Source organism: Schistosoma haematobium, chromosome 4 (assembly GCF_000699445.3).
Source record: "Schistosoma haematobium chromosome 4, whole genome shotgun sequence".
NCBI classification, from domain to species: Eukaryota; Metazoa; Platyhelminthes; class Trematoda; order Strigeidida; family Schistosomatidae; genus Schistosoma; species Schistosoma haematobium.
This window is the reverse complement of record NC_067199.1, coordinates 31,182,850-31,207,335: the sequence shown is the minus strand read 5'-3', so window position 1 is coordinate 31,207,335 and position 24,486 is coordinate 31,182,850. Positions and strand designations below refer to the sequence as shown.

The window sequence follows — 24,486 nt, the reverse complement described above, 5'->3', positions numbered from 1 at the left end:
ATTAGTAACTTAAACCGCAGAGTTACAAAGAACCAGTGGATTTCTTCAAAGTCTATCACACTGATGGATTCTCGCAAACTCGTCCCATCAGGTTCCGAATATGATGAAGAGCGACAATAAATCAGATCTAGGTTAAGAAAAAGTCTAAGAAACGACCGTGAGCAGTGGTGGGCAACGAAAGCAAAAGAGATGGAAAAGGCGGCGACTATAGGGAACACAAGACAGCTTTACAGACTAGTAAAAGAAACTGGAACTAATAAGTCAAATGTAAGTGAGATTATTTCGGAAAAAGACGACACTGCCATCTGCTCCCAGTCCAGACGTTTAGAACGATGGGTGGGACATTTTAGGGAACAGTTCAGCTGGCCTTCAGCTACTCTACAACTACCCTCCATTCCCAGACAGTGTGTATGGAACATTGAAGTAGGTCCCCCAACTCTTGCTGAAGTTCAAAAGGCTATAGTTAATCTGAAGCGAGGAAGGGCAGCTGGTCCAGATGGATTGGCTCCAGAAGTCTTTAAGCATGGTGGTTCAATTTTAGCGATTAGGTTGACTAATATTTTAGCTAAGATCTGGGAGTTAGACGTTATCCCATCTGACTGGTCGCAATCACTTATCGTCCCAATATATAAGAAAGGGTCAAAATCATCCTGTGACAACCATAGAGGGATTAGTTTAACTAATATAGTATCTAAAATACTAGCCTCGATAATTATCAGACGCCTAACTAAGACTCGTGAACTGCAAACACGAGAGAACCAAGCTGGCTTCAGACCTGGTCGTGGCTGCATCGACCACATATTCACCATTCGTCAGGTTCTAGGACACAGGCATACTTATCGACGTCCGACAATGGTGGTCTTTCTTGACTTAAAAGCAGCATTTAACTCGGTAGACCGCGAGATTCCGTGGCAGTGTCTGTCATTGAAATGCGTACCTCAGAAGTACATAAACCTTGTGAAGGCTCTTTACCCGAACACTACTAGTCGAGTAAGGGCTTATGGCGAACTGTCATCTACTTTTGCAACCTCAAGGTGTCCGTCAAGGCTGTCCACTCTCTCTATTTTTGTTTAACTTCATCATAGACCTACTGATGGAAATAACGTTCTCGTCGACTGAATTCTCGGGCATTGATCTCCTTCCAGGAGGTCCACTTGTCGACTTAGAATACGCAGATGACATAGTCCTGTTTGGTGAAGACGCTGACAAAATTCAGAGTCTTCTGGTAGCACTAAGCAACAATGCCAGAATGTTTGGGATGCACTTCTCTCCCTCTAAATGCAAGTTTTTGCTTCAGGACTGGCCTGCGTCAACACCTGAACTAGGGATAGGGAGTGAAGTGGTCGAACGCGTTGACAACTTCACTTATCTTGGAAGTCTGCTCAGCTCTAATGCGTTGGTGTCTGACAAAATCTCAGCACGGATTCGAAAAGCTCGTTTGGCTTTTGCCAACTTACGTCACCTATGGCGAAGGCGAGATATCCGTCTATCAATAAAAGAACGAGCATACCGCGCGGCAGCCCGTTCTGTTTTAATTTACGGCAGCGAAACATGGCCATTAAGAGTAGAAGATACTCGTAAGCTACTAGTATTTGACCACAGATGCCTCAGAAATATTGCTGGCGTCTGCTGGGATCACTGTGTAAGTAATAGTGAGGTTAGACGCAGGGTATTAGGTAATGATGGTAAATCAGTTGATGAGGTTGTTAATCTTCATCGACTGAGATGGTTGGGCCACGTGTTACGTATGCCCGAACACCGATTACCACGACGTGCAATGCTAACCGGTGTTGGAGGTGGTCGGACGAGAAGTAGGGGCGGCCAAACCAAAACGTGGCATCAGTGCTTGAAGTCACTAACCTCTAGTCTGAGCCATGTTGGTAGAGTCAGACTACATGGTTGGGATCCGTGTGACTATCGTAACCAATGGTTGGAGACTCTTGGTGACATGGCTCAGAGTCGATCACAATGGCGTAGGTGTATACACTCTCTATCTTCCCTCAAACTAAGAGATTAAGATCGCTTCATATCTTTCTTCCTATGCTATATCCTTATTGCAATCTTTCTTTGATACATTACCACCTTTGACTTAATCACTCCTATGAATCCGGTGTTCATCTTGTTGTGCTAATGCGGTATGGCAACTTGGACCGATGTATATATGTGCCTGGTCCTACGTTGTAGCTGACTGACTGAGATATATATGCACCACATAATAACAATGAGAATGGGAAGAAAAAAAGAATGTAAGGTGCGTACAAGAGAGAAGAAGGGGAAAAAGAAAACAATGACGACCACAGATTAGTATGTGGTAGTGTAATAATAATAGGGGAAACGGAAAGGTACAACCAGAAAGAACTCTTTCAGTTAAGGTTACAACCACTTTTTATGTAGAAAGTAAAAGGTTGCAGCAGGATCGCCACCTGCTTCTATTCTGAGCCATATCTGATAACGTCTCTAGCCACTGTGCTACACCATCTCTCGGACCCCAAACAGGGAGTGGGGAAGGGCCAACAGAAGCTAGCCCTATGCAGCCACGACACCATGTCATACACTGACCACCTCTCCGCCTTCTCCAACCAGTCCCAGAGTCGGCAAACAATGCACGACGTGGAATTCTCTGGGATGACATTCGTAGAACATATCCGATCCACCGAAGTCGACGTTTCAAGATGGTGACACCATTTGGATCATCGTCTCTGCGCCCGAAATCACGATGCCGAACCTCTGCATTACTAACATGAAGTTGCCACCAAATGTCAGCAATCCTTCGAAGACAACGATGATGGAACACAGAGAGTCGTCTAACATCCTCAACTCGGAGAGGCCAGGTTTCACAAACATAGTTTATTTATTTATTTATTTGAACACATAAATATTGGTACAAGAGAGCGCCAATATATATGAGCCTGTTGCCGCAGCAACAGGTCAGTTGAACTGCTCTTCGAAGAACTCTGCCCATCGTCCAAGACGTCGATGGATGTTAGTGATTGGCATCCCATCATCCTCGCAGATTGTTTCACTCACACCAGACTTCTTGCTGCCAGTGGCTCGGATGAGTTGAAAGAGCTTCCGGCAGTTACCAGATGCAGCTGCTGCTTCCAGTTCATTTGCACGCCCCGACCACCAAGCCGCAAGCGGCTTTACTCACCATTTTGATGGCGTCATGAAGATGCAACCAATGCTCATCTATATTTTTCGGTGGAATGGTAGCTAGCCTAGAAGCTAGCTCGATTCGATAATTACTTGCAACAGAAATTGCAACCAACTTGCTAACATCAATCCTTCGGTGGCGGTCACTTCGTTGTCCACTGAAAAATAAGGTGAGATTGGTGCAGACTAGGGCATGATCAGGGTCCAGGTAGGTACTCCAAAAGAAGCGGCAGTCTTGTACACAACCAAACCAGTGGTAGCTGATCGTGATGTGATCAATCTGACTCCAGGCTTGAGATACAGAGGGAGGACGCCAGGTGGCACATAGGCGATGACTGTGTCGAAAGTTAGTGCTATCCAGAAACAGGTTGTGATCTGTGCACAGTTGCAGCTACTAAATACTTAATGAAACTTACTGCATCCATCTCTTAGTCTTCTTTATCTTAAGATTAGAGTTTAAAGAACACAGAAATTCAGTTAGTTATCGTATACAGGCAGGGACAAATGCTTATTGCTAAAATCAAACTAACACTTTTACCAGGTACTTGGGTATGAGTCATTTTGATTGTGAAGCTAATGGTACTACCCAATTGCCTAAACGGAAGTCAAGTGCTACTAGCACTTGGGCCGCCTTTCCACAAATGTACGTTGGCTCAAGTTGTCAACCACATCGAAACGGCTCGGAGAAATTAACTTAACGAATCGGAACAACTGTAATACCAATGATAGTAAGAAAGATCAAACCTTGAGAATATGGTTTGAGAAGATAAAATAAAAGGATGTGCATGAAGCAATACTAAAAGTCAATATCTAGAGGAAGAAAAAGAGACTGAAATCTGAGCCGTATCACCTAACATTTTCAACCACTGATTACAATTATTGCGTGAATCCTACTAGGCACTTTATATGTGCATGGTATTTGTACTGACTAATGATTCATCCGTACTTGTTTAAACTCCCAAATGCCGTGGTACGGCCGAAGTGAGGAGACTCCGCTATTCCTCTCGAAATGCTCTCACATGCACACACGCATACAGCCACTGCCAGGGAGGTCCTAGTGGAGGCGGGGGGAATGAAATTAAGAGGACGAAAAACGAATGTCCGGGGCTTTAACTGGGTCGGTAGACATGGAGAATCTACGCAGGGGAGTTGGAAAACCCTGATTTCAAACCAGTGGTGCAAATAGGCTCCAGGATCGTGAAAGAATAAATGACGTGTGAACCCACTGTCGGTCACCGGATCCCATGGGACTGAATCTATTAACGTTGCTCCACCGCCTTGTGGATTAGATCTCTAGTTCGAAAACTCGGGGAGTTGTCCTCTAAGAGAACCACTTGCTTAGATTTGGGTGCCTGGGCAGTATTCCAGCCCTCACACAAGTCACTCAACTTGTGTGGCGCATATATATCTGGTGCCTCCTTGTACCAATGTTTGTATTTAAATAAATAAATGACTTAATTATGTGTTTATTACGAATTCCAAATATAATACGTCCGAATGTGATCATCTAGTTCTACCTGCCTTAAAATACACGATTTCGGGAATTATTAGTTAGGAAATCAATTTGAATACTTCTAATCATCGTAATTTGCTAACATGATTCAGTTAAAAAGTTGAGGGCTTCATGGACCGACCAAACACCTTGGATCAACCGCCCTCAGATTTTTCCCGAATTAATCCTATACCACCCAACATTCCAACTCGGTGTGTGGTACGTCTGCGTAATGAGCTGATTATTCTCAACTTCAACTTCAATACGATGAATGAGACTGCCTGTATCTTTTTCTTCCTTGTCAGATAGCTAAAGTGATAAGTCCAAGTTTATACAGAAGTTCTTCTTGACAGAATCAAGAATAATTAATTTACATTTGCATTAATTCGATTATTCAATGAATATTGGTTACAGAAATTTACCAATCTGAGGAATTACCATTGAACACAAGATTACAATGCATTAGTCAACATAATGAAAAATGCACTGGAAATCAAATTACTAGTTGCATATTGAGTAGCCGATACAAGTGAACACACATTTAAAATCAATGAACAAAATCCATTAAAAATTAATACAATGGAAATATGTTGGGGGATAACTAAACGAAAATCGTTTTAAGTTAGTATAAAATTCTTAGATTTGCTTTCTTTCACATACACTATCATTTGAGATTTCACTAAGCTAACAGATTAAGTAAGGTAACACACCCCAGCCACAGTCGATGAAGATTCATAACCTCATTACTGGATTTGCAATACTGGCTTCATACCTAAACCTAATTCCGAGTATTGCTACCACAGTTGTTTTAAAACACACCAGATTATACATCTTTTACTTTCATATGCCATGCTTTGGAGTCATAAAGTAATAAAGAGTAGACTGATGCGCGGTGTACTCACTCTTTGGTTAGCAGACGAACATCTCATCTACATTACAATTGATGCGAGATGCCAAAAGATTTTTTAAATACGTGTCAATGTTTCGTTAGGATCCAACACACCAGGGTTGGTAAGACTTTCAAAATAAATAAAGGAATTCACATAGCAATACTATAACCCACTGATTTGCAAAAGCAAAAAAGAACTCACTAAATCTTTTCCATAAGCAATTAACTCATTCTCCACTTCTTCCTTACGCATCCGAGTTTCACTGAGTTCTTCTTGAGTAACAGTGAATAATTCTTGAACTTGAGCGATTTCCTCTTCCAAGATTTCTCGTCTTTCTTCAAGTTCACTAAAATGTCAGAAATTCAAAATATCAAGAAAATGAGGACTAACAACACACACATATTTTAATATCTACTGAAAGCGATAAGGACTGAGCAGTTTTGCCAAAGTGTCACTCTGTTTGTACCCAAAAATCACAGATAGTGAATATCATTTCAGTGTTTAAAATTTATTTTGGAGTTCTCTTATTCAATCAAAGGCAACCTAAATGGGATGAGAAATATCAAACATAATAGGAAGTAGGGACGACTTGCCGATAGTAGCTGGCTACAGTGACATACGGATCAAACTTGTACACCCTAACAACTAATCAACACTTGCTTTTCCATATCATATTATACTAAGAGGATCATTGGAAAATTACTATGGTCAAAAGCAACAAATCCCAGGTTTAAGGATGAATCCATTCTATCTGCCAAACCAGGATGTAGAGGCAGTAAGGTTTTTCACAGATGACCAGTATCCCCAACGTTGCTGGCCTTTTATACACAATTACGCTCCTAGATAGATGAGACCATCGATCAACTTTTGAAATTTATTTAAATGTTTCCCATAATGCGAGCAACAGGGAGGTATCACTGGCCAAAGAGGGACGTGGGGGGGTAGCACAATATTGATTGGATAAAAGCACGTTCCATCCAGGATTGTTTTGGAGCACGCTGGTTGGCTATTCAGTAATTAATCAGCACTAGCGGATAACTGGAGAAAACTAGAATCTTCTCGTGTAAAATTACCAATCCACTAACGCCTTTGTTACTGTGACTCTTTTTACTATTTAACCTAGTTTATTTGAAGTATAATCACGTTTCTATTTAACCGTGTTCTGATATGGGGACTAGTCGGGTGAAGTGGTGCCTGAAGAATACTAAGCAATGAGAGATCTCAACATTAGGCCATTCCGTTCATTACTAACTAATTCACTGAGTACTTGGGTATGAGCCACACTTTCAGTGTGATAACTAGTGACACAGACCAAAGTAGACAGAACGGGTTTCGAATTCTTTGAAAATTTTACCACCGCTTATTTTCGTCACCAATATTTCCTTATTTTCTTGTAACCAGTACTTCAGGTTAGAAAATTATTTTTTTACCTATTTTTTACTTTTGTTGGTTAACTTTTTAATGCAATCTAAACTGACTAGTTTTAGAATCAATGTTTTAAACACACCTAGTTATTTAAAAAATGAAGTAAAACATGATATAATCTATTCAGTCGAATGTAATTTAACTGACCATTAGCTGTAACTACGTGAGAATTATGAATGATGAGACTAAGTAGCGGTGTCTAAAGGAAGTCATACTCGGTCTTCTCGTGCGAAGTTTTAAATGTATTGCCTTCGTACTTCAAAGGCTTTACCACCGGGGATGAGGATCTATGGGGAAAGGTGAGGTGTGACATTTCCTAACACCGTCCTTCCATTATGAGAAGGCAGTGTCGCTGCAGATGCCGGTTATCAGATAGAAACAAGTTACCATCAGCACACTCTCGTAGACTGAGAAAAATGAATTTATACTTACATCTTAAGTTGCTGCTTCTAGTTTTATCGTTTTCCAACAGACCTATCTGGGACGGTAGATTCTAAAGGAACAAGTGATCTACACAATATAGCTCGATTATGTCATAACAATAAACAAGTCCGACAGTTGCATCAAGATATCGGCTAGTCAGTGAGGCCTCAATATGCACATAATTAACTGGTCTTTTTACAGAATGAAAGTTGGCATATTCTAGTGATAAACCGTGTCACCAAGTTGAGGTACTTTTCAACAATTACGTGGACAGTGTAATACGAAACTCAACACTTATGATAAGTTATTTCAACTAAACATAAGTGAAACAAATAAACAGATAGACTTACCATATACGAATTCTTTGTTGGGCGAGTTGAGACTGCAACATCTGATAGTTTTCCTCATTTACGAAAATTCCATTTTTCGTTCTTGCAGCTTCAAGGTCTCGACGTAAACGCTCTAGCTCTTCGTTATAGCCCTTCACCAAATCAGTTTTATTAAGTCTCGCGTTAATTTCAGGTCGGTTCTCAATGTTTTTGGCTCTGTGAGCATAGTCCAGAGTTGACAAGGTTTCTTCCAAAGAAGTCATAGCAGGGCTTATAGTGGCAATTATTGAGGTTTTGGTACGTCCTCCAAGTGAGTCCTAAAATAACCGGGCACGGTTAGACATACACGGCCTATGTAGACAGGTGACAAGACCACCTATCACATGCCTTAGTAGATTGTTTGAGGAACTTTTTATTTTATTTGAACACATAAATATTGGTACAAGAGAGCGCCAATATATAACTGCTTTTGACCTCTTATTCAGAAGGAAAGATATTGAGATAAACAACCACGTAACTGCTTATTTACAGACAATCACACAAAAAAGTGAATCATCTGTAGCCTAAATAATCCTCCGGTTAGGGCCTATGGAACAACCAATACTGTAAATCTAATAATTCTACAACACAATACTTCACGTAATCTATTGAAACTGCTTAACCGGAATTGGACACAATTCAGAGCAAAAGTTAAGTGAAAACTAACAAGATGTTACTTTATCCTTTTGGCAAGATTCAATAGTGATGGGCACATGGTCTTTTGGATTGCATATTCTAGTCCGAAAGTCATAGAAAAAATTATGCGTCCTGAAAAAACCATTTACTGGGTATATACATAAAACTGAAATGTAGAGGCATCGAACACCTAAAGTGCTTAAATGCATATCCTTGTACATACTGATGATTCACTGGTGCACAAAAGGTCTATCTGTAGCTTTCTCGAACCATTTACACAATAGAAGTTAAATTGATTTTTAACTGGAAAAAAACAGAAGACAATGAAGGTTTTGGTTACCTGTAGCAAACGTGTAAGTTTGCTTTCTCTATACGGTATATGAGGAGCGTGTTCCACAAGTGAAGTTATTACACGACCCAGAGTCAGTAAACTTTGATTGATTGATCCGGCCTCACGTGCTCGCTTTTCAACAGCACCTGATCTCCCAACATTTTCACTACCAGCAAGGTCTACTAAGTGCAATTTTCCAATACGCAGCAATTCTTCACTAGTAATCGCATTTATCTCCTTTATATGGACAGTAACCGTGAAAATAGAGTGCGAGCGACTAAAAGTAAGAGACAAATCCCACGTACCTGGACTGAGCATTTAAAAGAGTACAAGCAGTTTGACGCCTAGCTATTCCTCGCTCAATAACACTGTAAACGTCATCCTTGTCCAAAACCACCACCTCCCGAAGGCCTTTGACAATAACAGAGCCCTTACGGTTTACATCGTCGTATATTGTTAAACGTGTGACATCCTCACTGGCAGACAGAAGGTCAAATAACTCCTCATTATAAACTTCTAGGAAAGATACGCGAACAGAAAAGTCAGAACCCTGGAGGATTATTACTTTCGTTAAGGACAACATACATTTGATTGCAGCGTTTCAAACAAGTGACTTAGGGCGCGAGGAATAATCCCTGCGAGTGGATCCGTTTCCCACTCATAACGAAGCTTGTCAGACCTTTCACCAGTCATCGTAAATGTTTTACCACTACCTGTTTGACCATAACTATAAAGGTTAATTAGATGCATTAAAGTTTACGCGAAAATTGTGCAATTATAGCCCAAAATTATTTCCTCAATCATTGGAGCAACCATACTTTTGTAGACGTCGATTTGCTTCGAGTATTGATTGAAGACATGATCAAAGGTGAAAACCTTTGACATACTTTTATCCCTGACTGTTACTTTTTCCCGGCTACACTCCACACATGACCGCACGGCCTTTTCCAGCTCCTGCTTATTGATAGGCCTGACCAGAATCAACACATTAAATGCAGGTGACATACCGACAACGAACCGCTACTCGAATATTTTGTTGGCATTCTCGAGTCGACATCATTCGAAACGAAACAAGCGCTTAAGACAGATAAGCTTTTAGTTGATACGGTCAAACACCTCAATCGGTAAACTTTAAACTCTAACAGTTAGGGTAAGACGAGCATTTTTCTCCGTGATATGAATTCGAATAGTAAGAGATAGGTTTTGGATAGAGAGTTATGTTACTTGAAAATGTGTGGCAAGAACAAATTAGTCAATATTAGGAATAGCGAGATGTAACACGATAAGTACTAGGATAATTAGTAGAAACATTTTAAATTCACGGGACTACAAGATTATTCTGTCAAGCGTTATCTGACGGAATATGTGAATATCAAGTGAATTACTTCAACCCAGTTGATTGACTAATTCAAGTGTGTTGTGTTTTAGTCATTTTACTGTTTTTGTCTGGTTGATTGTCAAGATTTATATCTTTTGATCAGTCTTTATGATTATATCGGTCTATATAAGTTTGAGACGTGTTGACTGACTCTTTGGACTTTTTGGATTTACTTCAGTGCATATTAGGCTGGTCTAAAATAATACTTGATTTATTATATCCCAAAGCAATTACTAGTGAAACTTATGTCAATGTCGATATAGAGAGAATTCGGTTATGGGGATGTCTGGTTCTAGTATAATTCCAATAGTAGTATAACATCACTCAACTAGTATCTGTTCAGTTCTATAGTCCTTTGACTACCATTAATACCACCGTAAATTTCAGTTTATTCAAATACTGGAATATGCATTCAAGACTATTTGAATCGGGGTTCTTAACTAGTTTATTCATTCTCAATCGTTTAGTTGAAGATGACTAATATAATAGCAACTTCACCACATTTGCTACATCAATAGGGTTAACATTGGTCCTTCCCGTGAAAGACTCCGCAGGATGGGACGTTATCACTGGACTCGGTAGGGAAACCCACAACTTACCAATTCAAACTGTGAGACATATTGCCTAGATTTCTGTGTCCTCCCTTGTTCGTTGTATCCTAGTCAACTTTCCTCTTAAATTTAGTTTATTACTAAAGGATATCTTTGATCTGGTGGAGTGGAAGGTATGATGACCAATATGATATATCAAGATTACACGACAATTAATATGTCCACACGGCACTGGTTTGTAATTCAGAGATTTTAGACATCATGAATGTGGTTTGTATCCTAGATTGAGTATCTTCTTGGTCACGCTTATTTGAACACGTTTCAAGGAAATGATATTTTTCGTAAAGTAAGGGAATAAAATAGTCAACTCGGACAAGTGTCCCTAGACAAATCTATGGATCTAATACAAACATGATGGTTATTGTTCAGCGAGATCACCGAGCTATTTTATTTACCCAACTGTATTATAATACAGGATTTATCGAGTAAAAAACTATGTTGCGATATAGAGAGTAGAGTAGTTATGAGATAGTTAAGGAGACTTATCATTTGTCCTTTCCATAACTTTCACGACTTTGTAGGGCCAGCGAAATGTCACTAAGCCCTAGCCAAATCAATGGCAGTATGGACATCGGCATCAACTGATAATACACTTATTCTACTATCGCTATAGCATCATTACTCTTGCGGCAAACTAAACATTGCTCATCGGAGGAACTGAATTACTTGTCAAAGCCATATATTTCAGGGCGACTTGATAGAACAATTAGACGCCTTGTTCTTTTCATTATTTCTATGGTTACTCGCTTTACGTTTAACCAACGTCCTACTAATATATTATTACTCGCTGTCTTCCCGATCAGTTTCTGCCGCCTACTTTCCATTTTGTTTTACAGCTCGGCAATACCCGGAGGATTCATATGAATCATTTGGTGATATGGGTGCGCAACAACTCCTAACGTGTTTGGTACCGATTCAAACGGCTGTTGAATCTGGTGGGAGAGTATTGTAGGGTCAGCGAAATGTCACTAAGCCCTAGCCAAATCATCCGGCAGTTGGGTCATTGAATATCGGGCAAATCATCGAGCCCGGTCAAGGGCAACCAACGTGCATCAGTTAATCGTATGCTATGGACTGGCCCATGCGGCAGTGGTCTTACTTTCACTTGTATTTACTTTAGTTAATATATTTCTGTAATAACGTCCTCTGTGTTGTTCAGTCTTCAAAGCATCTATGGTACCTTGATATGTCGATAGGGTAGTCCACGTAAGGTGCTGACCATGAGGTGTGACTTCGACATTAGCTACTTTGTCACATCATTCACGTCAAACTCGAATGGGCCTTCAGTCTTTCCGACATAGATCATCTACGTTGGTGATTTATAACTTCATATAGCAGCGAAATCGGTTGGTAGTTGTAGGCTTTTACCTTGTCGTCTTCTTTGTGCGAGTGTAGAAACGAACTCCTTTCAACGAAAGTAACCCATTCTTGCACTGAGCAATTGAGTTAAGGAGTAGAGGGGACAATATCGATCACCACATTCTATCAGAACTCTCAGTCTAAGTACATAAAAACCGGGAGATTATATGACTTTAGACGCCTCAAAAGTGACTTGATTTTAGAGACTCACAGTTCAAAGTTTTTATTTTGCCGTGATGGATGGATAGATAGTTTATGGATAGCACTGTGTTAGGACGGTAGGAACTAGTGGGAAGTTCTTTGGACCTTAGCCTAAGGGTGGCAATATTTTGATTGTGTACTATTCCGGTTCATAATAAGTAGTGGTATGAACCTGGCTCTTCAAAAAATTGTGTGGCATGCTTTACCAGACGAAAATGACAGGTTATTCTGTCAAATTCTGTCTTATAAGTATGCCTATTATGTATTGATTTATAGTTCGACCAGCTACATGCAACGTTGTGGTGATGTCATTCATTCCAGTAACGTGCCTATTGCTGATACATCTGCGGGAACTAGATCTCAGCTCGGTGAATAGCTTAGAAGTTTTCGTGTATGAAATGTTAACAAAACCTCAGATTGCTTACAAATGCCATAGTCAGAGATTATTATATAGTGTGCATATAACTGGTAAATCATTCATGAGGATAAAAAAAGTAATCAAAGGCAAGGTTGCTTAGTTCCAAAAGGTATAAGACTAATAAATCGTTAACCTCCTATAATCGGTTCAGTCCAGCCTATAGCAGTGTTCATCTAGTCTGAAGCGGGTAAGCTGAGATGCGTTTCAAATAAGCTTACTCCTGTTATCTAGTTTCTAATATCGAGATTAAGTTTGAAATAGGTAAATAAAAAGAGCTTAGAAGCGGTTGACTCACCCCAGGGGAGCAGGAGCTTCGGGTGATCTCGAATATACACATAATGGTCAGGATCCAAGATCAAACTTCACACTGCTTTACATTATACCGTATGTTACTGATGCTGGTAATGTAGATTTTGCGTGGGTTGATGTGTCAATAATGACCGTATCGGGTCGGTCATTTGAAACATGTGGATATTGTCACTGACAGTTATAATAAGACAAGCCTCACGCAGGACCATTATACATAGATGCTTACCGTGTATTAGTTCTCTGAGTTCGAAGATTATCAAACACAAACATTTGAAGATAAAATCTAAATACAGAATGTAAGAAACACACTGACGAAGCAATCTGTATCTGAGTGCACGGCTCAGTCCAGCAGTTAGCTTATTTATGGACTGATGCCACGATTTGATATGGTCTTCCAAATCTTTTTTATGACTTACTCCTACAACATTTATCATCGTACACCAAAGGAAACAGTGGACAGACATACGTGTTACGTGCCGCAGTTATCTCAGTTGGTATAGACCTGTAGAATTATGGTCTACTACAATTTTAGTACTGCTCTAATAATAAACCTAACCATCGCATCGTAAGTCACCAATACATGATGGAGAACAAGCTTTGTCAACCCCGAGAAACACAAAAAAAAGTAAGTTCAACCTACAATCTCCACTGAACTCTATGGAAAAGAAATTCTATTTTCAAAGTATGAGTAAATCTAAGCACAAAAGACTATTCAACACAAGAAATATATTAGTTAAATAGGCCACAACTTTCTAGGTAGGTAAATTTTCGATGTAGCAGTAATGGCGGTTATATCACTATGGATGTGAAAAAAATAATGCAACTCAAAAAGCAAAGAATCTAAATGAAGATTACAGTATGACGCACATGGCAACATGAAATAAATAAGCAAAAATGAACGTTCAGTAGTAGGTCATAGAATAAAATTTCATACACTTTCAGAGTTGTAAATAGAAACCATTAACAATTATTCTTTATAAAAATATGATATTATGGAAAATATAAATATACATGCTTCTTAGCGAAGGTAAATACACAGAAAAGCAAAAATTAAAATAAATCACACTTATTGAATAGAAATAGAGACAACAGTTTATGGAAGTAACTAATTATCATTAAAGAATACTGCAGACATTGAGTGTGCAAGATGAATAAAGACCAAATAACATAGAGACAATAGTTGCATGTATATCGAACAAGAAAACACGAAGTTATGGTCGAAAAATGGGTGACCCCAAGTCGTACCTTAAATAGAAAGAAACAAAAGCTCAACATTCCATTTTACTTTAGGCATAAAGAAGCTAAAAACTGGTGCAACATTAACTAATCAGTAGGAATAGGAAATTTATATAGGACGTTATTTAGTAAAATCAACCTTGGTGGTTCACCAGCCAATCAGAAAGATGTTTATTTTTAGAAAAGATTAGTGATAGGAAGCAATACAATCACAGTGAAAAAGTAGTTTCGATATGATATAACGACCCTTACAAGTTGAGTTGTTCATTATAGTAAAAGAAAAAGATTTATAATCAAATAATGAGAGCTTAGATAAATTTATGAGTTAGGGTAAGAACGGTTGTGGTTGGAAGCTTTAAAGTAGGAAAATACGCTTGGGCCATACGAACGTCCTTGACTATGGATTGAGTCATTTCAAGTATTCTAATTTATAAGCTGCATTAGTGAGCAGAGATTTCATTTAATCTAGTTTACGCACAATCTCATATTCACTATGTGGTTGCGTAAAAGATATTTACATTAATTCTCAGTATTTTTATAACTAAATGTTGACGATTTCCCTTATTCCTAATAAGACACATGCCGTCTTTCACTGCGATCTGAATTTTGCACAAAGCCTGAGATGTTACTATGAATTTAATTGGTCCATTTAAGATCGTCAGTATAATTTAGTTTTACCCGTTATTTGATTTGAACTGTAGGGAAACATCCATTTTGTTAAGCACCGAAAGTCAAAACAAATACTGACAAACAAAAATTAAGCATCTACATGAACGTCATAATGGTTTCTCACTTGCGGGGAATATAGTTTTAGAAGAATAATCCTAAAATATATCATGAACAAAAAATAATTTGTCTCGAAACATGCAGAAAATATTTTGAGGTATACAAGTGTAGTTGGTTACAACCAAAACCTTTCACACTTGGAAGTCGATAAATTTGTTGTTAACTCTTGTGTTATTAACCTGAGTAAATAGCTTGATTTATATTATTTTCCAAGGAAAATCTCGCTTCATTTAGTCGCAAAGTCTCCAATAGCAGATAGTGCTTCACTTCAGAAGCCAATTGGTGAAAAAATATTTAAAGATAGACATTAATCAATGGACCAGATTCATAAAACATCATGCATAATCTCATCATAACAGATATCATTAGTTGAATAGATGTACCTTCACATAGGCAGAAACCATCAGGTTGAAGTGACTAAAAATAATCTGAACAATGAGCTTATCCGACTCCATCTTCCATATATTGAGGGACAAAACAACTAAACATGATATTCACCATGTGTTTAGCTGGAATTCAACTATCCGGATTGAAAGTAATCTCTGAATACACGTATGAATACATTTTTCCAGTAAGATTGGATTTTATGAGGATAAAAAACACATATAGTGTTTATATGAATGACAAATATTTCACAAGTGGAGTGAAATACTTCGATAGTTATGATTGTTGCCTTAGTTCTAAAAAGCAATACAAACGTCTACATAAGCATATTTATTTTAAAAAAACAATAAGAAAATAAAGCATTAACCTTACCACTTAGTATCAGCTTTCCCGTCTACTGAATCAATAAGATTTATCGACAAAGTTCCGATGAAATGCGTTTTTCCACTACGTGTAAAACGCCCAACATGATTTTTGATATCCAGCCTTAGAATGGTTAATGGAAGGTGGTCAGCCTCAATCGGAAACTGAAAACTGAAGTATAAAAGAGAGGAAAATAATATCAAGTAGACGTAATTAATAGACAATTGTATATAAAGAATAATTGAAGGTAATACACTGTGAGATCAGTACTGTGTTTTCTGAAACCGAAGTTAATAAACAGAGTAGTAGTGGTACTGATCTGAGACTACCACGTTTTTAGATAATACTATAGTTTAAACAACGCAGATTATTAAAATATATGTAAAATGTGATCGATAGACGAACCCAACAATAATAAAGTGAAACGCCCACCACCACATTAACTCCCTTTGACCTTGTGTGACTGTATCTCTTTATTAACCAATCACAGTTTGATGTTCATCGTAAAACAATATTTGCTTTGTTGACTCATTTTTACTATTCTCTGGCTACTGTTCGGTATGTTATTTGTCTGTTTTTCCCTGTATTAATAGACCGTACTGTTTGTTTGTACAGTAACGATGTTAATTTATGTTTTAGAAACAGATAAAGTTTGTCTAGCCAAATAGCTTGCTTGTTCTGACTTGGGCCAAACCAAGGCTCTGTATTCGACGGTCTAGGGAATAGCTCAGAATTAAACCTGTAGGAAATTGCTTCCTACATTATATGTTCATGATCTGACAATATCCATCAAAGGTACTTTTCCAACAAAACTGTTTTTAGAATGAACAGAAAAAAACTTCGAACGGTATAGTACCTGAACACAGCATATTAATTTGGCGAGTACAGTCACTTCCGTAAATATTTAAACGTACGTATATATTCCATACATACAGATGGAAACTATAACATGTGAGATGTTACCTATCTTTTTTATGTATTGAGTAACAGATGAGGAGAAAAACCTTTAATTAAAACTGAAACATTGTTACTTATAATTTAGGAAGTATATGTTCAACAGTTATGAAAAATATGTGTCACTTTTGTATTTGTTCAATTAGTTCAATCTATAAACAATTCTCACCACTGATTCCCAATCAATGGAGTTCTTTGGTTGCATGAGAAATTAATAAAATTAATCATATGTGAGGTTCTCATTACATCACCAATCATAGGTAGGTAGCAAATGAAAGTGATAGGAGCACTTGGGGTGTAAAAATATTAGTGACATAGAAATACATGTAATCAGTAACGATTATAAACTTGGGAAATTTATGCGTGTTACAGGAACAGACAAAAATTCATCCCAAAAGAGAAACAATATATATTCTCAGGATTTGAAGCAAGATACTTAAAAAAAATGATATGCTTATTTTTAAGGCCAAGGTAGCACGACAATAGAAAGTAAAAGTGGTATCATATGAGAAAATATCTAGAAATTGAGACAGTGCAGAGCATTCCGAAGACTTAGAACGCAAATTGATGAGTACATTGAATCGATTCCTAAAAAGTGTAGCACTTTCTTGAGGTAAAATGAGTACATTTTTATTGATAATATTTTAAGAATAACACAGTAACATTATGAAAACGTATAATATTAAGTAGTAATTTAATAATTCAAAGTCATTATCAACCGTTTAATTTACTTTAATCTGAATGTTCACTTATAATACCGGATGACAAACTAAGAATTAATAACAAATATCTTATATAATATACACATACACATGTACTAACTTACTTTTCTTCGTACTTTGGATCCAAATTATCTTTAACAGTTTTAGTCTTTTTTGAATCACTGACCACATTGTCGTGTAAATCCATAAGATAAAGTTTTACATATGGATCAGATAGACCGTCTTTATCAACACCGCTTAAATGTCTACATACATAGGGATGAGATAGGAAATAAAAATATCATTAATAAACTCAACAAATCGAGGATGGATGAATTAAAAATCTAAGACAAATGAGCTATACTAAGTCAGATGCAGTTATTTTACATCATGTGATAAATGAATGAAGTTGAACACTGGGTTAATACATATGTATTGCTTCCGATCTCGTTTGTTTTTAACGTGATGCAACACACTACTTGGTGAAATTCAGTAGTTCAAGTTAGAATTATTCATTTCTTAGGGTTGTGATGTGTATGGTTGAAAAATGTTCTCAAACAGAAGTGTTGATTTATTCTCCTAACTGTCCTGGTATTTCATTTTCCTATAGTTGAAATCATGAGTCAATTGAAGCTAGACCACCATGGAAAACCTGAAAGCACTGGACGGCCGTCTCGTCCTAGTAACACCGTTGGATGCCGGCCAGCTCAGTGGTCTAACGGTTAAGCACTCGCGCGCGATACTGACAGGTTCTGAGTTCGAATCACGCGGGGGGCGGGATCGTGGATGAGCACTGCTGAGGAGTTCCATACTAGGACGAAACGGCCGTCCAGTGATTCCAGGTTTTCCATGGTGGTCTAGCTTCAATTGACTCATGATTTCAACGATTGAAATTTCTAAAAAATCTCCACAAAACCCCTTCTGATTTCATTTTTCTCCCCAAGTGAATATTTTTTACACGCAACATTCTCTGAAGCTTGCCACCTATTGAAATATAGTGCCAAATCTTATATTCTAGACAAATATCGAAAATCAAGAGGCACTAGATGGCTGTTTCGTTCCAGTATGGGACCCCTACCCCTCAGTAATGTGTACCTATGTTCCCGTCGGAGATGACTAATTTTCCTACTAATTACCTATAGTTACCGAAGTGAAAATGATGTAAATCGCGCTTTAATTAATAAAATAACGAGATGTCAATATAAAGTGTCAGTATAAATCTTCATTTAAGCATACATATTTGTATGTAGTTTTATGTCTGCATAAAAATTAAAGTATCACAATAAGAGTGGCATAAATACGAGTGAACTACTTACTGACATTCATGTACTGTTACTTCTAAATAGTTCGATAGACAATGAAACTGGATAGTTAAACGAATACGACCCAGTGACGAATTGCTTATTTGTTGTATACTATTACTAGTCATCACTTGTCTAATTGGCTGAACAGACTGATTATCGAAGTTTGTTGTTGATAAAGATTCTGTGGAAGAAATAATATCCTAGAACAAAAAATAATTTCAAAGAAAAGGTAACCGAAGTATCAGTTGACAGTAGTTTTACTTCTAGAGGTGGTTAGTATGAAGTTTAACGACAGCATAACGCATATTCATATTAATATATATACAGTTCTTGAAAGTATAGTTCTGTTCAGAGAATATCACAAACAATAAATGGATGAAATCGTCAATGTTGCTACTCAAAAGTTATCGTGAACACGTTTTCTAAAAATACCTTCAACACATTGATTTCTAGTGTGTTTAACGTTCCATAAATAAAAAAAAATTATGACCGCAAAATTTGGAGAGCTCTATAGAAGTATACGTTGTTAGTAAACAGTGGATTAAGCTTAACAAGTACTGATAGTCCATAAAATGACAAAGATTACTTGAATTATAGTCAATGAACTCAGTATATTGAAACAAAATTAATCCCAGTTTTATCTAATGTATACGTAAGATACTTGAAATGTGTATTCAGTCTTTCTCGAAGTGCTGATTTAGTACAAATTCAATTTATTGTGATCAGGGTCCCTTATAATACTGACCAAATGGTGCTATGATACAAGGAGTGCTTGTACTTTCAGGCCATAGTATCTCACGAAAGTAATTTGGAGAGTGCTCAGGCTAAATCCATCATCGAATGACTGTAGTGGTGAAAATCTCTAGGTCTTCTGACAGTCTACGTCTACATAAATAACGAAATTATTTCATAGCGTGAATAACTGTTCCTTTTACTGACAGCTAGTAAATTCTTTTCAAGAAGGGGAATAAATAAATTTATAACAGCTAGCGAACTAAATACGGAAGGAGGTTAAGACAGACAAAATAGTATCTTGCAACTTTGAAGAAGATACTGTTTTAGTGAACCGATAATGATGTTCATTTAACAGCTGTCAAAATTATTCCAGCCGAAACCAAAGGTTAACTGTTGATCGATTGTAACTTAACTATGTTAACATAAATTAAGTAATATCCTTCGGTTACAACATAAAACCACATTAAGAAAGTTTTCATTGGAGGCTAAAATCACATGAATGTAGCAAATCAAATACTAGGAAAAACCGTTGCACCATAAGTCTAGATGTGTCAACTCAATTTCTTTTGGAACCGACCATAAGAAGATCAAAACCAAACAAAAATTATAATCAAATTACTGAAGTTGAAATACAACCAATTGAATCAAATGATAATGAAATTTATTACTGTTAAGAAATAACATAAGTCATAAGTATCATAGTACTTACATTATCATCAGGAAAACGATTTCTCACAACCATTTCTGGATTTCCTGTGGGGGATTCTGCAGGTTTTTCAGTTGGGATAGTATTATCAGTACAATTCTTATTCAGGGATAAACTCCGTTTTATATTGGTATTATCATGCCCGCTTGGATTTTGGCGTTGTCCAGGAAGTAAAGCCTGTTATAATAAGAAACATTTATTTCTCCTTCGGTAATCAATCATTTAATGCATATTTAGTTGTTCTACAGAGATTATTCACAAAGTTGAAAACTATCAGCTAAACTATCATAAAAGTGTGCTAGGAATTAAATCACAACTTTGTGTAAACGTCCATAACGCGATGGATTGGTTAGTGCAAAGGAGCTAAAAACAATTACCAAATGGTTGAGAGTTATCTATTGAACAAAGGAGTTAGTCATATATGACGAAGAGCCTGGTACAAATACGGGTTAACAAAAGTTGGGATACTACATTAACATGATGAAATCAAATTAACAAGATGAATAATAAAGAAGTCGAAATAATGCAGTAGTAGTGATGATGAAAAGACTAAACACTGGGAATCTTATTTGAAAAGGCAGAAAGAATAGCTATGTATGAAGGGATATGGGAACGGAAGATCTAGAGAAATGTTAAAATGAAATATGCCTGCATCACTTTGACTGACTCTGAGTCATCCAAAGTCTCTAACCACTGGTCACGGTTAATGAGCGGACCGTGATGCAGAAATGACAGTAGGACAACGATCTATGATTAAATTTTGACAGTCAAAGGAAAAAACAGACTTGTAAGTTAAATCAATTTCTATTTAGAAATTTTGGATATTGTGTTTTCAAACTGAATAAGTATCAACTCATTCTTATTCAGTCAAGAATAACTAATGTATGTAGGTCCAGTAATTAATATTTTCTTGAATCGTATCTTCGATGACTAATCTTTACAATCACCACTCGTGATGTTACTACGTCTAAAAGTTCATTTCTCTATTCTTATGGGGTATGGAAACTGATGTATATGAGTACCAGGTTCTATGTTATGACTGACTGAATTATCTAAGACAACAAACCATAATAAAGTGGAATAAGAATCCCATATCTAAATGCTAGGCCGACACATGAAGTCAACCTGTGAAGTTATTGATTTTATGAGAAGATATAGATCTTATAGTTAGGGTCCATGAAACAATTGTAAATAATTATCAGGAACCATAAGTGGTCTATAAACAAATGACCTTTATTTAAAAAAAAATCTAAATCATGTACATTTTGTTATTTAATGTTATTATTTCATTTTCGCTAATGTTCTGTACTTGAATTAGATAATTACTATCATGAATGGTTTCACTTTTTATTGATTACATACTATATTCCAGTACATAGTATGTTAGTTGTTTTTTTCTGTCTGTCTTCTATTGGTTTGAAATTAATAGAATTCGGTGTAAAAGGATTTTATATAATTCAATTGAAGATATTTGAGAAAGAACCTTAGAAATAGTGTAGTATTTAGACAACATACAACTGTCTCAGATAACAGACTTCGGTAGTGCATGTAGACGACGAGTAGATTTATAATAGAACCAAAATATTGGCCTCATAAATTATGAATTTATTAATCTTAATAGAGTAATTAGACATGAACGTTATTTAAATGGTGTTACTCATGTAATGTGATAAAAAGAGAATTTGAAATACTGTTAACAACCAAATGTAGCAGTGTGGTGTATGCTTATTATGTCTGTCATTATAAGTAGTATGTAACACCAATCAGAAGTGGAATGGCTGACTGTAAAAGGTTGAGAAGATCGAATTGAAGAGAACGGAAATGTAAACAGAGAGTAATTATAATAGCAATAAAGGAACGATGAAGTTCGAGACAATTGATGGAAGATTTGCAAGTGAAGTATTTAATGTATTGTTTTTCATATTTTACGAAGACACTCTGTAACTTTGCGTTATACAATAAACTGGTAGTCCCCACCTGGCTTTTCATTCATTGCAATAGAATTTCAGAAAGTCAGTAATTTACGTCTTAGTAAACCCTGACGATTAAGTCAATATGGGATTATTTTCTCATGTCAAAGATATTCACGTTAAAAGTATAGTGTATCAAATCAATATTAATTAAAAATTTCAACTATTTATTCTAAAATTTTACGTAAAGTATTGATAGAACTCACCAACAGTTGTAAATGCATGTAAATGGTTGATGTTTCTCGACCTGTATCTTGTAAGGTGAATGGTTGCGTGACAGACATATTCTTCTGTGTTAATAAGGTTTGTAGTGAGATGTTACAAGATCCTAGTTTTGTCTCCGTCCGACTATCACGTATCTAAATCATGTCACAAGGGAGACATGGAGTACAATTTAACATTTTAATGAAACATGTAAAAATGATATGAAGAAATCAGGATTACGCAATGGTGTCTCGGTTATCAATTTGTACGAATACACACAGTGAACATACGAACAGACTTATAACTGTTCTACTGCACAACCTGACGTAACAGTGGATCAATTCAGTCACCGAATTGCCATGTTAGTAAGTTGTCATGCATAGATAAATATATTAGAAGCTGGAAAAACTTGAGACAGTAACTGAGAAAAATCGGACTAGAATAGTGGATGTTCAATATTTGAAGCAAGAAGTACGAGTGAGTCAGTATGAGGATGACTATAAGTTATTAACTGAAAGTCAGTGGTTTCATTGACTACGGTAATCCATTATTGTTAACGTTTCGAAATGTTTCCCAAATTACTTCAATCAATGCAGGTCACCCCTCTTACGTAATCACTGTATTTGCTTATCAGGGAATCCTCTATTTGTCATTAAGGAGCCAAAGACGAACTGAATGTCGGAGGTCGATTTGTATTCTCGGACATCAAATAGATTAAATTATACATTAAAACCTTAATTGATAGGTTATAGCGCATTACAGAAATTGTTGTTGCACTTCATGGTAAAGAATTATCTATACTACTGTTAAAATTTTTAAAAACGACCTAACAGCAGCCTGCAATAGTTTTATACTCATGTTCATATGTGCGACACATTGTTACAAAATCTCATTACTTTAGACGAGAGGTATACCAAATGATAAAATATTCTAGGTAACTAAAGATAAACTCCTACCTCTACAAATACAGAAACTATGGGTCAGTATTCTAATAAACTTAGTTTTAAGTAAGTCAACTTGATCCACATCTCTGCTTCAGTAATTATGACTACTAAAAACACCCTCCCAAAGAAAAAGAAAAACATGAGTTAAACTTACAATAAGTTGAAGTATATCAACGTTTGGATCACTAACAAGAAAATGATGTACGGAATTCCAAACAGGATTTTGTGTTTTTTCTTTAACTTCGTTTGTTTGATAATCACGTCCTAGATGGATATTACAAAATGGTGAAGGTTCTTGTAGTTGTTTTACGTGCTGATAATGGAAGAAACAGAAGAGAAAGGAAGTTGAATAAAGGGCAACTGTCTAAAATCATACGTAAATGATTCAAAGGTAATGTTTTTAGATACAAAAGAAAAAATGTTCAAGATGATGTACAAAAACATTGGATTTCAGTAACTTGTTAAACAAAAAAGGTGATTGGAAGTTACTGCAGATATACATTAGTTGCATAATGGTATCGTCAATTAGCTGAAGTAGCTTGAAAGCCAAGTGCTATTTACTGTGTCCATGTTAAAGTGTTAACTCTGCCTGGAGCCCTTCTAGAGTTACTCCCAGTCCCCAACCCGAGTAAAGGAGGCCGGTTTGACTTTGAAAATCACATTGATGATGCATAGATTGACAGACTATTCCTAACAAACTTCAGCAAGGAGAACAAAATGAAACTACTTAAATATTATTATTCACATAATCTATGGTAAAATCATTTTTACGATTAGCCTGTTCAGATTTACGTAAGTAGTCTAGATTAACTTTAGAGGCAAGTAAGATAAAGAACAGTACCAAATACACCTTTCTGTGATTAATACGACCTGTTAAAATCCATGAAGTTAGCATTTATAATCTTGTAGTTATATTCGTCATAAAATCTAGCATCAAGTGAAGTTTACACTTTAGTATCGATTTTCGAAAATGCGACTAGAGTATTGATTATACTTGTCATAAGGACTCATAACCATCAGGCGTTACACGTCAAAATCCAAAGTGATATCTATTAGGACAATGTTTTAGACAAAGAAAATCATTCATGCATAAACGTTATGATAAGTAATAGCGAAGAAATCAGTATATATTTCATTCTATCACTTTAACATAAAAACATCAATTACAAAAGTGTACATACCTAACCTTTAACAATAACCGAGTT

General features: G+C 36.7%; 1 protein-coding gene across 2 annotated transcripts in view; it reads right to left on the bottom strand.

The window, feature by feature from the left end:
• Nucleotides 1–24,486, bottom strand: part of KIF11 (Kinesin- protein 11) — a 110,278-nt gene that overhangs the window by 59,594 nt on the left and 26,198 nt on the right. Inside the window, exons 1-7 of one of the 2 annotated variants that reach the window (XM_051216195.1) lie at nucleotides 9,726–10,780; nucleotides 9,479–9,688; nucleotides 9,304–9,445; nucleotides 9,024–9,268; nucleotides 8,728–8,995; nucleotides 7,734–8,029; nucleotides 5,737–5,881 (exon numbers count right to left, since the gene is read on the bottom strand). In XM_051216195.1, coding sequence (XP_051066762.1) covers nucleotides 5,737–5,881; nucleotides 7,734–8,029; nucleotides 8,728–8,995; nucleotides 9,024–9,268; nucleotides 9,304–9,445; nucleotides 9,479–9,688; nucleotides 9,726–9,778 — 1,359 coding nt within the window. In that variant the 5' untranslated portion in view covers nucleotides 9,779–10,780. Of the gene's footprint in view, nucleotides 1–5,736; nucleotides 5,882–7,733; nucleotides 8,030–8,727; nucleotides 8,996–9,023; nucleotides 9,269–9,303; nucleotides 9,446–9,478; nucleotides 9,689–9,725; nucleotides 14,240–15,772; nucleotides 15,935–17,543; nucleotides 17,685–18,734; nucleotides 18,923–20,166; nucleotides 20,341–22,339; nucleotides 22,493–23,435; nucleotides 23,595–24,486 lie in introns of those variants that run through there. The other variant, XM_051216194.1, reaches the window with a different exon arrangement.